Raw genomic sequence first — 16,410 nt, 5'->3', positions numbered from 1 at the left:
CACCTTCTGCTTCCCGCGGGCTCCAGTGCCCCGAGGGATCGCAGGGCATCGGGGAAGAGGCGCTGAAGGCGTATTGCACCAGGACTCTTCCTTCCGCACACAGATCACATGCTGATCCCACTTCTCTAGGAGGCCAGGAAAACAGGAAAACACACCAACTTAGTAACAGCTGAATGAGCTGCTTATTCAACTATATTAAAAGCAATAAGACTTAGAATTCAGTTCCACTTAACCCTCTTCTCGCAGCACTGACAAGAGTGTTTTCTGACGCTGACCTTCTGTAGGTTTGGGCTAACGGCCTGCACAGACGGCATCTGTGAGTCCGCCATCCAACACAAAATGACAGCAACCTGTGAAATCACACTCAGCCATATCTTTTTTTCCCCCCCCTGCACTACAACTGGATCAAACCCTGGCAAAAGAAAATATGTGTTGCTTAGCGGTTAGAGAAAAGAAACAGGCCTCAGGAGATTTCAGATCTATTTCTGCTCCTACCATGGATTTATTGCTTGAACTTGTAGTATCTTCAGGACTGTGAAGGCCTTGGGCTTAGTGGTGATTAGAGGAGAGGGCAAAGTCCCAGGCTCTGAGAACATCAGACAGAGCTGCTCTGCAAAGCTCAGCTTTGCTGAGTATGCAAGGACCTGCTTTTGGAGGTGTATCACAGCCCAGATCATTACAAGCCTGGAAAAGGGGTTGGTTATGAACATAGAGAAAAGAACATGCCCTTAATCCTTTTTGCAGGGGAAACTGGATTCGTTACCTGGCAGCTTTGGCACCAATGGATGGCTCTTTCTCAACTGGAACATCTTATGGCTCCACGCCATCATATGGCATGACATGGCATTAAAAAAGGCACTTCACTGCCCACTGCCAACATTACTTCACCTACACAATATATCTAATACCAGCTACTGTCAATGAAGTACTATCAGCAGAAGTGGTTGAACAGGAAGACGCAGTTAAACACTGATTCACAAATATTTTTGCTAATACATTCACAAGATCAGGGTTTAAGCTGATGTAAACTGGAGTAACTCTAATATCTTCCATAACATTAAGCTGATTTATATCACCTGAGGATGCAACTCACACAGTTCAGGCCTGCGTTCCTCGGGGTCACAAAATTTGGAACCGTGTATGACCCAGAACGTGTGGTTATTCATCTCAGTAAGTTGCTTATTATTCAGAATTCATTGTTCTGCTTTAAGGAATACTGCCCACTCAAAGTGAGAGGAAAAAATTATTTATCTTTACGATTAAATGCACCTAGGAAAGGACAGAAGTTTTAGGCAAACAATTTGTGCGTAACACATAATGTACATTCTAAGCTACCCAAGTAAGTATGGATTGAGTCATCAATTATTATAATCAGCTATGCAAATTTTAACCATCTCCCATTGCGCAATTTATTTCAGCTCTGCTTTGCGAAGGGCACTGTGATCCCCAGGCAGAAATTATTTTGGATCCTCAGCGAGGACACCGGGCCTGTAAATTTACTCTCACAGCCCTCCCAGGCTGTGCGATCTCCTTTGCCTTTGGTGGCAGGGACGACACATGCCCAGCTGCTCCACAGCTTAGCATCTCCTATTTGTTGACAGAGATCTATTTGAAAGTCAACTTTCTGTTGGCTTAATTAGGCGGAAGCAGGGATTGTCAACAGGGGGGACTTGGAATGAAATCGGTGGTAAAACTCGTATCCATTTCAATATGGCCCACAGCCACCCCTACAAAGAGACGGTAAATGATTGAACCCACAGACAGTGCAGAAAGAGATGCACCTGCTGATAACATCTGAAGAATAAAATGTGGCAATGGGGTAGAATAAAGAGGAGGGAGGCAAAGGTGCCCTCCTCTTCCTTGCACAATCTTTTTGCGCAAGGAATCTTTTTGTTCATTACCATTAATGCTGGTAATGAAGACATTTGGGCGTGTTGTGATTAACTTCTCTCTCTGTCTCATTTCACCCACCTGCACTATTGGTATGACACTGCCTCTCTATTTCATTTCTCGGCTGTCTTTTTAGCAGTGGTTTAAGTGCCTAACTCAGCTGGCTTAAATAATATATGCGAAAAAATTCAAGAATCCAGAATAAAAGGTACTGAGAAACCAAAACGTAGAATTATTATTGTGCAGTTGTTTTTCAGACACATCCACCAACAGTCAGGATAGAAGTCCCTGCAATAATAATCTTTCAGTTTCTTTACAAAGAGACTCCTGCATTAGCGCTTGGTCCTGGATGAGGACAGGGCTTTCAAAGCCAAGTTTCCACAATTAGGACTGCTTTTTACTCAAATTAGCAGCTATACAATTTCATCACAGGCTGCCATGGTGGAAAAAGCTGTAGGCTTATGGACAAACATTTCCTTTTACCAGCAAGGACTTGGAGGTAAGAGAAATCACAAGGAGCATCATGTGGGAAAGGCTATGAGCAAACTTTCTCTTTTTACTTTTCCAATTTGGGAGCCAAACTCGACGCTGATGTAACTCCACTGGCTGAAAGGCGTTACACAGGGGATGACTCCCGGGTTAAAGTTTTTGGTCTGCAGACTCTTGCACACAAATCCTACAAACAGCCATGAATGTCAAAACTAATTATGGAATCGCATTTACAGGCTTATGAAAATCTAAGCCGGATCCTTACACCTTATGCAGCCACTGACATCAAGACAAAATGAGCGTAAATTGGTTCAAAACACTATTAATTAGGAACGATAGCATATCTGACACCTTATACACTGGTGCACATGACTCCCCAAAGTGCAGGGTAATGGAAAATCTAGACCTCTCTGTTTTCTAATAAGCCAAGTACTGGGGAAATTCCAGCTTATGAAGTTCAGAGCGCAGGAGGAATTCATTCCTACAGCATGATATCTCAGTGAAGTGGATTCAAAATCTAAAGATTACTAGTGAAAAACCAACAATTCTCTTCAGCGCCAGCATCAGTTCAGTGGGCAACTCAAAACCAGTAAAAATCTGACATTCCTTTCAGCAGAGTGCCTGTTTTCAGACTAAATTGTATCTGCTTACTTGAAATTCAGAATTGGTGCTCTCCCCTCCAAGGCACTGAAACTTTCCAGCAAGGTTTAAGCAAGCGATTATCAAGCCCAGCCATCTAGATCTGGGACACCATACTGACTGAAATATTTGCTTGCTAAGAATGCGATAGCATCAGATTCATGGAAATTAATGCAGTCACCTCAATGAAAACTTGGAAGAGCAGATGCATTCAAAGTTTTCTGTCCAAGCAGAATTTGAGGCAGAGCCCTATTACAATAACTGTTTACATCCTGCCTATGCATATCAAACAGGAGGCGCATGAATGGATGCTTAGCGACAGCAGATGAACGCATCTAATAGATGCAGTCAGGAAATGAATAGAGTTTTCTTTTTCTCACTTGTTTTCACTTGTTTTGTTGGCTCTATTATTATTTTATTATTACATATTATTATATGCGCATGTGACATTTTTCGTGCCTTTTTTTTAATGAGAGGGTGGAGAACGGTAAGTATTCCAATCCCGTGTGTAGTAGCTACAAGAAGAAATGCTGGTTCTTGATATATTTGATTATTAGAGATGTTTAGAAGCTCAAACAGCTGCTGGAGTTTAGGGTCAAACACATGTTGGCAAATTTATGTGCAGGTAAATGACTCTCTAGAGTAATACAGCAGACATCAATTGAACACACTAAACAGGTAAGGAGGGTCTATCAGGAAGAAGATTTTACTTCTGTGCACAGCTCACGTAGCTATTCTTGCCAAGGTGTGAGGACACAGGATAGCCAACCCCAAATTTACAAGAACTATGAGTTAGCATTATTCTCTGTCCCCAAATCCACATAATTAATCAGGTAATTCCTAGAACTGAGGCCCTAAGAGAAAAGCACCTAATACTGTGGCACCTGTGGCAAAGTTGCATCTAAGCAGGGAAAAGGCACACGGTCTTTACTTCCATGCTTCATCTCCCTTCAACCGCAGACCTGTCAGGACCTCACCCACAGATACAGCCAGCCCAGTGTTACATTTTTAAACACAAGGCTAAATTTTCCCTTCCTGACTTTCATTAAGCAGAGGTCACTGCCTATGCACAGCTCTAGAGAATAAAAGGGACATAAAAGGAACTTGAGTTACACTGAGTGCCCCTACAGTAGCATTGTAATTTGGATCAGGAGCAAGCTTTTGAAGTGAAACTCTTCATCTTCCCCACTTACAGCACTCGGAGCAGTCCTGGGGCATAGAAGCTGGACCCAGTTTTGCCTGAAACCAGCGTGGAGATGTGTTCCAGGACCACACCTGATGCGCTCCAACTGCTGATGCCATGGGGCCAGGCTAGAGCTAGGCTGAAACAACCCCCCCCAAACCCCTACCGTGTTGACGTCAGGTCTTCATTAACAACTGTTTTGCGCTAGAGATCTACTTATATTGGGCCACAATACTTGCTAATGTAGCCAGAGCCATTCATCCTTTTAAGGCCCTTTTACACTGTCAAAACAGCATGGAAGGGGCCTCTGTGCATTAAAAACCAGGCCCAAGGCACTCAGCAGTTGAGTATCAGTCTTCTGTTTTTTACATGAATAGTCCCATTGAAGTGAATGAGTTTATTCATTCAAGTGAGGCAAGTAAAATTTGGGCCATGGTGTGCACTTTGTGTAAAAATATCTGCAAAGATTTACAGTATTCCCACACACAGATAAGATTATACTTGGCCAATTTTACCTCCTACTTGTCTTGCACAGTGACCCAATTTTACAAATTGATACAGGCATGTATCTCTAACCGAGCAGCGCTGGACACATCGGTACTGGAAGTTCAGCACATGAGCTTTTCCAGTATTAGTCGCTATAATATTACTATCATCCTTGTTTTGATTAATATATCAGAAATTTGGGCATGTTTTAGACAGGATCATTTATATATTTCAGTGACATTTTTAAATGGTCACAGCAACATTTCTTTATCTGTTAGCATTGGGAATCTCATTTTAACAAGGAATTGGACTCAAAGTATTTGAGGCTGTCTCTTTAAATCTCTTCAGTAATACTGAGCACACAGATTTGAAAACCCAAAGGATTTTTTTTTTCTAGAAAATCACTATTTATTTAACATATGATAACTCTGTTATGAAATTTTAGATTTAGCAGGCTATCCACTGTATGTTATTTAAGAAGCAACTAACTAGGGGTTATTAAGAACATATTGATTGAGTTATGAGAAATATGTAATAAAGACATATTTGGTTACATAACAATTAACTCTGCATCAATGTGTTTTAAGAGGCAGATGGTATTTATTTAACATACAGTAAGTATCTTCTGAAATCTAAATTAAATTGGAGAAACTTAATTTACCTAAAAATGATTATGAGCTAAAAAATTCTGAATTTTCAGAACTTCACATAAGTCCTTTTCACACGTAGGGAATAAAAAGATTCAGTTGCAAAACTGCAATTAAAACAAATACTGTTCAGAGCACAAGATCTCTCTTTACCAACTCCTAATATGATTTGATTGCACTCCCCGTATTAATCTGCAATAAAGGTGGAAAATCTCATCTGAGCAGAAAACAACAGCTATCTGCCTACTCAGATAAAGCGCAAGCTGGCCACTGAAATGGCCAGTGTCCCAGCAGTGCTGGAAGGAGTTTCATCCCTGATGAAGGCAGTGGCTTTCAAGGTGCTCTCACTGAACACAGCAGCAGTGCTGAGACAGCTCTTTGGGTGCTAATACGCTTGTAAATTTGGCCTCCTGTGATACATACTGCTACAGTCCTGAAGGGCACTTGAAGTTTGTTCTCTATAAAATAACAAAGCAAAAAGTGGAGAAGAAATGCAAACAAGGAAAGTGAGTTAACAGTAACGCGAGAAGGTCAATCATTTAGGAAGTTTAGAACTCCCATAGCTCCTGCAGCCCATCCAAGCGCTGCGTAAGAGTATTTAGATGAACTACCCAGTTGCTCAGGTCAGCCTGGGGTAGAGTTGCCCTGGCTATGAACTGCAATGTGGTGCAACTCTTGCCCAGAGCCCTGCATTCATTTAATTTTTATTGGTACCACGTAGCTGCATGCCTATCAGACACGAACACACACTCTGACCTACATGCTCTGCTCAGGGTGCAGCAAGATGACACTTGCACGATACTCAAGGTTTTAGGTCTTTGACTCTCCCTTGCTCAGCTCCCATCTCAGACCTGCAGCTCAGGGAAGGAGGCAGCATTTGTCCCTCTCCCCGGCCCTGCCACCTCCTCGCCCTGTGAAACTCCCCTGCCCACGAGCTCTGTGCTGTCATGGGAGTAGAAACGAGATTCACCTTGTCCTTGCATAAGAAACGTGCAAGAGGAGGAAGGGGAACGTGCAGGCAGAGCTGAAGCCCATAGGTATTTGTGAGGAGCAATAACAGCAGGAATCACAGGGCCAGAATCGTTGATTGAAAATTCCTCCCACAACATATGGAAAAAGATTTGCCCTTTACATGGCAAATCAATGGCCCTCAACAGAGTGCTGCAGGCTGAGAAAGGAAGAGCAGAAAACAGATCAATAACCTCCTCAATATGAATGAATTTAGGGAAGAGCCTTAACCCAGACTGAGTGTAGCACGGGTTAAAGCTGCGCTCCTGGAGTGGGGCCCCGGGTTGTTCCCCTATTTCACCCCTTTCCATTCGATTCAGTGCAAGAGTACAGAGCAGCACGTGATCACCTTTCAAAGAAGTGTCCATCGATGGGCGGAAACCACTCCAGGGTGACAGAGGTGGAGGTCCGAGCCACAATCTGGGGGGCAATTGCAATAGGAGCCGGTTTCTTTGCAGGCTGCCAGCTCTGATAGACGAGGTCCAAGTAGCAGTGCATCCTGGCCACTTGGTTGGGCGTGAAGGAGTCGGTGCAGTCATCGTCTGAAATTAAAACAGAAGCCATATCAACCACGAGGGAGATAAGGTGGGAGCAAGAGAGAGAATTACGACCCGGTGAATGGCAGCTTCTTGCAAGGGACGGGATGAGTTCTCGCAGCACTCAAAAGTTAATGGCCTGTGAACAAGTTAGTGCAGTCATCACTTGTGGAGGCAGGTGAAAGGAAACAAAAGTTAAAAAGGAAAATAAAAAAATCAATAAACGTTCTCTCCCTCTGGTCCAGGATACATATGAAGCACCTAGAGATCATCCCATGATGAGACAGAGACACACGGAGGTGAAGAAACAGAAAGCCTCAGTGCAGCACCTTCTGGTCAGAATTGGGGCTACCAGTGGACCTGTGAGCTCAAAAGAATTTCATGTCTAAAAGAATATCTCTGAGAGAGGATAAAAGGGCAATGGACAGCTAGTGTTAGGATAAAGTATTGACTGAGATTCATGCAAACTGTGTGTAATAGACTTTGACAGATTTCTTAGCTTAAAAGAACACAGAATTTTAAAAATACATAATTTTTTTAAAGTTCTTAAATTTTCTAATGAACAAATAAAAAATGTTCTGAAAGATCAATTTAAAAAAATCATTACAAACACTGATTAAAAATGTAAATTTTTGGTGCAGTAAAATAACTTTATTTCTATTAAAAATCTCCCCCATTATCATTATGATTCTAATGCCTTTCTGAACTTCTCAGAAACATTTTTGATATTTCAAATTTCTTTTTCATTCAAAATGGAGAAATCATTTTGCCGGATAATTTCCCATAAATATCCATTTCTCATTTAATCTCTTTTCCCCAAACATGATTTGGCAACAAGAACACATCTAGCGCCCTCTGAACACCATACAACTTTACAACTACAATGCCCCGGAGAAGTAGAAAATTACTATTTCTCTGTTGTGCAGATCACAGAAGGAATAAATATGTTGTGCAAAGTCACCCAGAAAAGCTATGCTGAAGCACTTATTGCTAGCACTTTAACCATTTTTCTGGTACTCTTCCCATCAGATGAAAAGCTCTTGAAAACACAGAGTGTTTCTTCACATGTGCCTGCAGAGTTCCCAGCCCAGTAAAGCTCAGTCCCAGATGGGACCTCTGCATGCTGCCGCGATACAAACAACAATGACAGTTTTGCACAGGTCAAGTAATACACTTTTCTGGGAAGATGCAGGTCACCAAAGGCTGTTCAGAGAGTTGCTTGCATGCATGTAAGTTGGCAGTTCAATACTGTAATAGCGTTACTAGATGCTCTGATGTCTGCAAGTCTGTGCCCTGTGGAACTCAAGAGGAACAAAAAAATACGAATTTGTTCTAAAGAGAAGTGAGAATTTGCTGGCTAATTTAAAACCTTACCACATCTTCCCTGAGATGCAAGCAACAGGAGACAGCTTTGGTTGGGATCCTGCTCATATTACAGCCCCAAATGCAGTCCTGCCACAGTAAGGACCCGTCAGTTCACATGTTCTCCTGTGTCTCTCCTAATTCCACTGAGCAGCGAACCCCCCCTCATCAAACATGCACAGCAGATAGACAGACACCACCAGCTTGAAAGTATCTACAAATCCCTGTGGGTATGCAAAACGTTGCTTTAATATGACATCTCTGGATTTCCTCAATAATTATCGATGGTCTATCCCTGAGAATGTTGTAAAAACCATAAATATTCTTCACAGAAGCCCAGAAGGAGACAAAGGCCCTTAATAGCCATCATAAAGGAACAATAAAATATATATAGGACAAAGCAGTGAGACAATGGCACAGGAGAAAGATGACCTGCATTCTCAATCTGTTTAAACATCAGCACAGGCTGTGTCCTGGGGGAGGGGAAGAGAGGAGAGGCGAGGGAGAAGGATATTTCACTTGATCCCTCGATTTCAAGAAAGGTTCAAGATCCTCTGATGAAGTAATAATTAGAGAAATTCAAGAGACTTTGCTGGGATGATTATTCCAACAGAATGCAGAGGCAGAATTCCTGCTGATTTCACGGAGAGTGGTCTAAAGGACTAACTTAACCTTTTATTTGGGAACACCACAGCTATTTGGACTTGTAAAAATAATTTACAAGTCCAATTTCTCACACTTCTCGATCTTCTGGACATCGTAACTTGTTATTTCAGGGAAAGAAAAGTTACCCTTTAAGTCAGTGCTTTGCTACAGAGTTGGGGGTAAGTGGACAGATGGATGTTAGGCAGATATGGTCAAGCTGTATACAAACAGCAAAACAGAAAAGAAAGAAAGGCAATGTTTAGAGCTGCATGACCTCAATCTAGATGTTTCAAAGGTATTTCTACAGCAATTTGATATCCTGATACATTTCTATTCCACTGGCAACAACAGAAAAGCAAACAGATTCATGCATGAGCTCTAGAGATGCCTATCATGTCGCTTCACTTAATTTTTCAAGAAGAAGGAAAAAAAAGGTTTCTGCTCAGAACACCAGCACATATTTAGCTCCCAAGAGCAGATAGGTATCTCTGTGGTCTGCCTCTCTGTCTCAGCTCTTGAGAGAATTAGCAAGGCAAGTTCTCTTTGGAAGAAGAGACCTCAGCATTTTGAAACACGCTCGCTCCACCCCTTGTCACATACACACAAGCAGATTTGGTAGAGGGATATTGTCATCTGAAGTGGCACTGACTTATTTGTGTGATGTTACCAGGAGGCTGTATCAGGCAGTAAGACTCTCTGCCCTACCGCATGCACAACAGTGCACAACACGCCGAGGAGCTGACTCAGTGCGCGTATGCTTGTCCCTGAAAACGCCCTCTAAACAAATAGAAAAATAAAGAGAAAACTAAGCATCGCTTTTAGCTAGTGCCCTGAAGGGCATAAAAGCATTTCTGTTATAAATCATTTCAATCTGTGCCCCAGATGACATTAAACACTTTGCTTCTCTACAGTTTTATTACAGAATAAGCACTCCTATGACCTTCTGAGTGGGCAATCTGTGTTTTCGCCTGGAGTATAAAGGTGCCCTTCAGTGGCTATAAGTATATTGGTCACCTTTAAAATGTTGTTGATGCTGTCAGCTCAATGTCACAGACCTTCATCTCGGCTAGACCCTGTGACCCAAAATAAGGGGAAATACGAGCCAAGGTATCCCCTGTTCTTTCTGGGAAATAACAGAGGATCCTTCAACTCCCCTTGAACTTCCAGGGGTGCAGCAAGGACCCCACCCCACCCTCATCCGATGGGCAAGGGTCACAGGAGCTCATGCCCTCTTTGCGTTGTGTTCTGTTGGTAGGACTGCCACGAACCGGCACCCCTGAGCAACACAGCTGTGCCTACAGAAGCCTGCAGAGTTACAACTACAAAATCAGGCTTTGGCTTAAGCAGATTATTGCTTTTGGAGGGGTGGTTTTACCGCACTGATATGGAGCCTTTGTAGTTGCACTCCCAGCACAAACCAGCACAGCACACTGGTACTCTTTGACCAGAAGAGCAATCCTAATCCAGGTACTATCCCAGTATTCACACTCTGATGATGAAACTCAGATGTGAATGATTGTAGCTGAATGACAGTGACTCCAAATCAAACACCAAACATGGTATTTGAATGGACGCATGGAGGCACGAGCAACGTTTCATTAGATATCTACCTATCACAGGTTCATTACACAGCCTTGGTGGTATCAACATTCATCCGATGTTCAATATGTCCTTGGGGGAGGTTAAACAATCTCTGAATTTGGGTTTTTCAAAGACGACCTCATAGATCAGGCATCCGGATCCCAGGGAAATAGGGTGTCAAATTTGCTGTAGAGCCTTGAGAAGCTGTTTTCTTAATGCTTATCTCATTTCTTCCCTCCCCCAAACCTTCTGCCTGGTCATCACATGAAACTACGTAAAGTTGGGGAAAACTGGGAAAAAAGAACAGGAGAACTGGAAGGCATTCCTGAGGCCATCAAGTTCGGTCCCTCATCAAGTCTGGTCCTAGACCAATGGAGACACACATCGGCATAAAGCCCCGCATGAAACGGACTGTAGAAATCAGAGGTAATACTGCTGTTCTTTGATCCCGCCCAACCACAGACACCAACAGCAAACCAAGGAAACCCAAGTACCTGCGTAGCTCATGAAGTTACTGAACGGTGTGTTTAGAAAACTGTGAAAACCACATGTGTCATTGCCAGGTCCAGGATCTCCACACAGCTTGTGCTTAGGAGCAGGGTTGGTGTCACTGCAGAGGTCCCCAGTCTCAAAGGAGGGCTCAGTTTCCATGCATGGATCGCTGCAGGAGAGGATCTCTGAGATTCCCCGGAAGACGTGATAGAGGCCCAGGCTGTGCCCAATTTCATGAATCATCGTGTGTGTGTGGCCAGGGATTCCATAGAAAGAAGGATTCAGCACAATGCCACCTGCAAGGGGAAAAGAGAAGAGCTTTGTTTGCCTTGTCTTCCTCAGAACAGCAAGAGAAAGGGAAAGGAAGACAATCCTAAGGGCAGATCCACTGGCAGTTCATCAAATCCTCTATAGCGCGGACTGTTTTTTGCACAATTGGGCACATTGCCTGCTCAGAGAAACTGCACAGCAAGGTTTAATCTCACCCTTAATCTGGGGCTCTAAGGATGAGGAATCATGGGACAAAGTCCAACGTCCTAAACCAAAAACACGGTGACAATCGGTCTTTCCACTGAATATGGTCAGTTTGGTTGGTTTGTTAACTCAAAGAAAAATCCTATTTTCAATTTCAAATCATTTAGTGTGCTTAAATAGAATGATTCTGCCCAGATAAGTGTAAGCAATGCATTTGATACCAAGAGTCAAACAAAACATAGCTGAAGCACTCTCTGTATACTATTCCACAGAGTAAAGATGTAATAGAAGCCCATTAACTTCTGAAACACGCTAAAAATTACAGCGGGTTGCACCAATATTTGCAAACTAATAGCTGGACAAAGACAACAGAATACACCCAAGGCTGGAACAGTTTTTGTGGGGTGTGCTCTGATCATATAAACAGCTTTGAAGCAACTGTCAGAAACACACACTGTTCAAACACTCAGACAAGCCTAGTTTGATCAGAACCACACAGTCCACTAATGAATATGCATAAGTCTAATGTGTCAAAAAATATGAAATCCTGGAATGTGATAATTCTAAGAGAATTGCATGGTTGTTAAATGTGCACAAAGAAAACCAATGGTGATTTTTTTGTTGTATGCATTATGGGATGTGTAGATAAGCAAACAGTAAATTAGTGAGGCTTTACAGTATATTGAATTAATCATAAGAATTACATTTTTAGCTCAGCTAGATGTACCTTTGGATTTATGATTTGCTTCATATTTTCTTTATTTAGCTTGTTGACCTCAACTTTTCCAAGCCTTTTATTTAAAACTGTTTGTGTATATTGCCTACCATGAGAACGGGAGACTGCTTTGTAAAAGTTATAGTGGGAAAATAAATCTTGGATATGGTACACTAATAATTTAGCGACAATGAGGAGAGAAAAGGTTTTGGCAGGAGGAACTTTATTGGTGACTGTAGCGCAGGGAAGATGAGATCACCGGGTTCTGACACACCATAGACTCTTCCTTCTCATCTGCCTGGAGACTTGGTTGCAATAACCACGGAATTCCAGGAAAATAAGACTGAAAAGATCTTAAGAAGTCATCTAATTCCACTCTCAAACAATGCAGGACCAATTTGGAGTATACCATCCCTTAGACATATTGGTCTAACGTCTCTTTACAACCCCTGATGACATGACTACCCCAGCAATCAATTTCAGCACTCAGTATCCTTATGGCTGCAAGGATTTAACTCACATCTAATCTGAATTGATTTTTTGGCAATTTAAGTTCATGATTTCAAGTCCTGCCTCACACGGATACAAAGAACAGAAGATTCTCCTCCCCTTTCATCAGCTTTTATGAGATTGTCATCATCCCCACTTCAGGCTCTTTTCCTTCAGTCTGAATAACCGCAATCCATTCAACCTTTCCTTGTAGCTCAATCCTTTTTCTAGACCTCCCTGACCGCTGTTCTCCTTTGGTTTTCCCAATTGTCTCACGTTTTCCTTCAAGTACACTGTCCACACGTGATACAGTGCTCCAGCAGAAATTTTATCAATGCTGAAGAGAGAGGAAGGACCACTTCGGATGTCTTGCAAGGACACATGCAAGTTTAAATACAGACACAAAAGAGTGAACAAAATCAATCACACCGCAACATCATGCCTGTCTTGCCACATGCAGCATCTGCACATCCTTTTCACAGCACTGCACTGGTCCTTACACTAGCTCTCCACAGGCCAAATTAATTGTCTACAGACCCACCAGTATGCAGCCACTGCAATCCCCGTCTTCCTTGCATCCCTTTCCCCCCCTTTATACAATACATGCTCTGAGTCCTCCAGTGCTCGCAGTCTACCCATGTGGAGCCATTTACACCCAGAGAGTACCCTGGTATATTGTTTTGTGAGGGTCTGTTTCCCAAAGATACTTCCAGGGTTTGTTTTCCAATGGCAGGAGTATTGGTGAAATTCCTCAGCAGGACGTGCCTTCAAAATAAAGGCTGGGTAAATGGTTCTGGCACTGGACAGCCCTGAAGCAGCTGGAGAGGGAGATTTTATTTTTGCCTTTGTTGAAAATTTATATTTTTCACAGCTGTCAACAATCTAAATCAATTGCAGTTTTACAGAAAAGATAAACTCCCTCACCCAGACAATCTCTATCCCAGCCTTTAGATCTGCACCACAGGACATATTTCATATTTTTTATTAAGTACATATTGGATTTATAGAAGAGAGTAAAAAAGATTAAAGATGAATTCTTACAGCCCAAGCACAGGTCTGGGAGGGCTATTATGACAGGAAATTATAATCATTATTTATTTATTTTTATTTTTTTTCCACTGCAAGTCAACTTTAAACTGTTGGCTAATGTCTTTTTTTTCTTGTGAGATCTTATTTTGGTCAATGAATTCTGTCAATACACTGTAGGAGCGGAATTTAAATTGTTTTGCTCAGGCATGATGTTGATAATTAGCTTAACGAAGTGACAGAAGAACTCATCAGGGCTTTGGGCAAGCCCCAGTCCTCTTGCAGAAGGTTCTTCTTGGCACTCTGGAGCTCTCCCCTTGTTCTCTGCTCCCTCCCACGGCAACACCAAGGGAAGCTGTGAAAATACTCATTTAAGGAAGGATCAGCTATACTGCAGCCTTATTTCACTCCAGCAGTGGCATTAGGGCTAATGTTTCCCACCAGCAACCCATACTGTTGTACAATCAGAAGCAAACAGTTATTGTGGGGCTCGTGCAGGAGTAGGGGGTTGTGGTATTACAAAGTGACAGAAATCACAGCAGCGTGGATGCTGGTCGAGGCTGGGGTTAATATCTATCTTTGTTTTTGCCAGAAGATGTTGCCATGGGGAACGCTCACTGGCAGGCATTTACAGCATCTTGTTTTGGGTGCCCCCAGCAGGAGCCCATGGAGATGGGGCTGGAGGCAAGTCAGAGTGCAAGTGGCTTCACTTCCAGCCTAGCTTGGCAGGAGGCTGGATGTGTGTCAGTGTCGGTCCTTGGGAAGGGAAGTTTGCTCACACTTCTGGAGCAGCTGCGGAGCTGGATGTTGTAATAAAACGTTTATTAATGGAAGTAGGGCAGCCAGCTCCAACTGCTTGGTCAGACCATGGAGTCTCTCTCAGCTATGGAGACAGGTGACTATAAAGAGATGTTAACATCTAGGTCTTGGGGTAATGTACTTTTGAACATGGAAAAGCCTCCCTGACTGATGGCTCACTTGTAGTTCAGCTCTCGTAGTATGCTTTAGAATAATAAACACCATATTTTGCTCTCCTTGTCTAGGTTTACATTTGCCACATCATTTTTGTTTTGCTCAGTGTGGGGTTGGGTAATATAAAAACTGGCTGAAACAGCCTTTCACAAAGACTGAACTTGGCTGAAACTAGACTTCACTTCCAGCCTAGGAAGGTCTACACAGGCTGGAGAAATATCTGGAAAACTTGTGAGAATCCCTGCTCTTATAAGATGACCAGATCAGGTTTGCAGCCCCAGGGAGGTTTGTGCAGTTAAGAGAAGTACATACAGACTCAGTCGGTGCCTTCTGAACCTTTTCAGGTTCATCTGACATTTTGCAAGGAGCACAGGTCCAGTGGCACTGCAGGTGTCAGGGCAATGAGTCATTTGGGAGGTTGCACAGCTTTGTCTGGATCCCTAGGTTCCAGCAGCCATAGTCAGCAACCTAGTTATGAAACATGCAGGGCAATCTGCAGGGTAGTGAACTCTTTCCAGTTCCACTCAAATGAACATTAGAAATACAATCTCTCAGCAGTTTGCTCTTTTGCACATTGGTAGAGAAAAATAGCAACAAATTTTAACTACAGCCTGTGAGGAAAATTAATTGAACACTTACTAAGTAACGAACTAAGGATCAGAACGTAACAGGCTAAGGTTAACAATTCACTTCTGTCTAGCATCCCCCCACCTATCCCCCCCAATCTTCTTCTCAAAGTGCTCCCATGGAGCGAATGCCCTCTAAAGTAGCTTCACTTAAAAGGTGAAATACTTTCAGCTTGACATCATCTACAAATACCATAATATGCTTTGGGTTTATAACCTAATATTTTCCTGGTTGTGAGCCAGTATCTGGGAATCGTGAAATACTTTTTTTCCCCTGACTATATATTAGAGGAATGATAAGAAATCAGAACAGAGCTTAACGCATATTTGTCTTTCCTTCTTAGCGCCTCAAAAGAATGCTTTACAAAGAAGAAACATCTTTATCACTCACCTAGATGCATCAAGGCTTCCTTGTCCCAGGGCCAAGTTGCCACTCCAGCCAGCTCTTCCTCGGAGGAATTGGCAAAGAAGATGTTGAGGTGTGTGGATCCATCCAGTTTGAGTATGTTCTTTAGTTCATTGACATCTAAGTATGCTCTGTAGAAAAAGAAAAGCGCTTTTTTTTTTCCTATAGGTGCCAGAAAAAGCAACAAAGTATTGAAGAAGTCCTGCAATCCAGGCAAAGATCTTACAATATCCTGCATATCAGTCACCTGAAATATTTTAATAATCCACTCCCAAACTTCAATTACTTTGCATTCATGTAGTGAATCTCATCTAAAGACTTCAGGCCATTGATTAACTAAGGCCACAAAATCCAAGGTAAATATATAAAGCTGTCCACATTCCTAAGATAAGTATAGGAATCTATTTATTATGAATGTAATTAACCATGTATTATGGTCAGTAAATCTTTTTATATCAGCAGTTACCTTGCACATTTCCTCTAAGCTGTTTATTATTGTTACCTCTAATTTTCCTTCACAGTAACAAGTTTCACGTCTTCAGGCTGGTGCAACAACTAACACCAGCTCATAAAGTTACTCCTTTAGCACCGGCGGCAGTCACTTCTGCCGAGTTGCACATGGTCTAACCCTGACACAGGATGGTTGTTTGGGAATTGCTATTTCCAGCAAGGAAAGTTGAAACAAAAGATCTCCTTGCAAAAGATCTCCACAGGAGTGGTACCATACCATGACATAAATTCCTA

At 42.4% G+C, this 16,410-nt stretch overlaps 1 protein-coding gene across 1 annotated transcript in view; it reads right to left on the bottom strand.

Annotated features, from left to right (window-relative positions):
- Window positions 1–16,410, bottom strand: part of PAPPA (pappalysin 1) — a 179,142-nt gene that overhangs the window by 110,593 nt on the left and 52,139 nt on the right. Inside the window, exons 3-6 of the mRNA XM_076355185.1 lie at window positions 15,652–15,797; window positions 10,961–11,254; window positions 6,692–6,884; window positions 4–125 (exon numbers count right to left, since the gene is read on the bottom strand). Coding sequence (XP_076211300.1) covers window positions 4–125; window positions 6,692–6,884; window positions 10,961–11,254; window positions 15,652–15,797 — 755 coding nt within the window. The remainder of the gene's footprint in view (window positions 1–3; window positions 126–6,691; window positions 6,885–10,960; window positions 11,255–15,651; window positions 15,798–16,410) is intronic.

This window comes from Aptenodytes patagonicus, chromosome 18 (assembly GCF_965638725.1).
Source record: "Aptenodytes patagonicus chromosome 18, bAptPat1.pri.cur, whole genome shotgun sequence".
Classification (NCBI taxonomy): Eukaryota; Metazoa; Chordata; class Aves; order Sphenisciformes; family Spheniscidae; genus Aptenodytes; species Aptenodytes patagonicus.
This window is presented reverse-complemented; position numbering and strand designations above follow the sequence as displayed.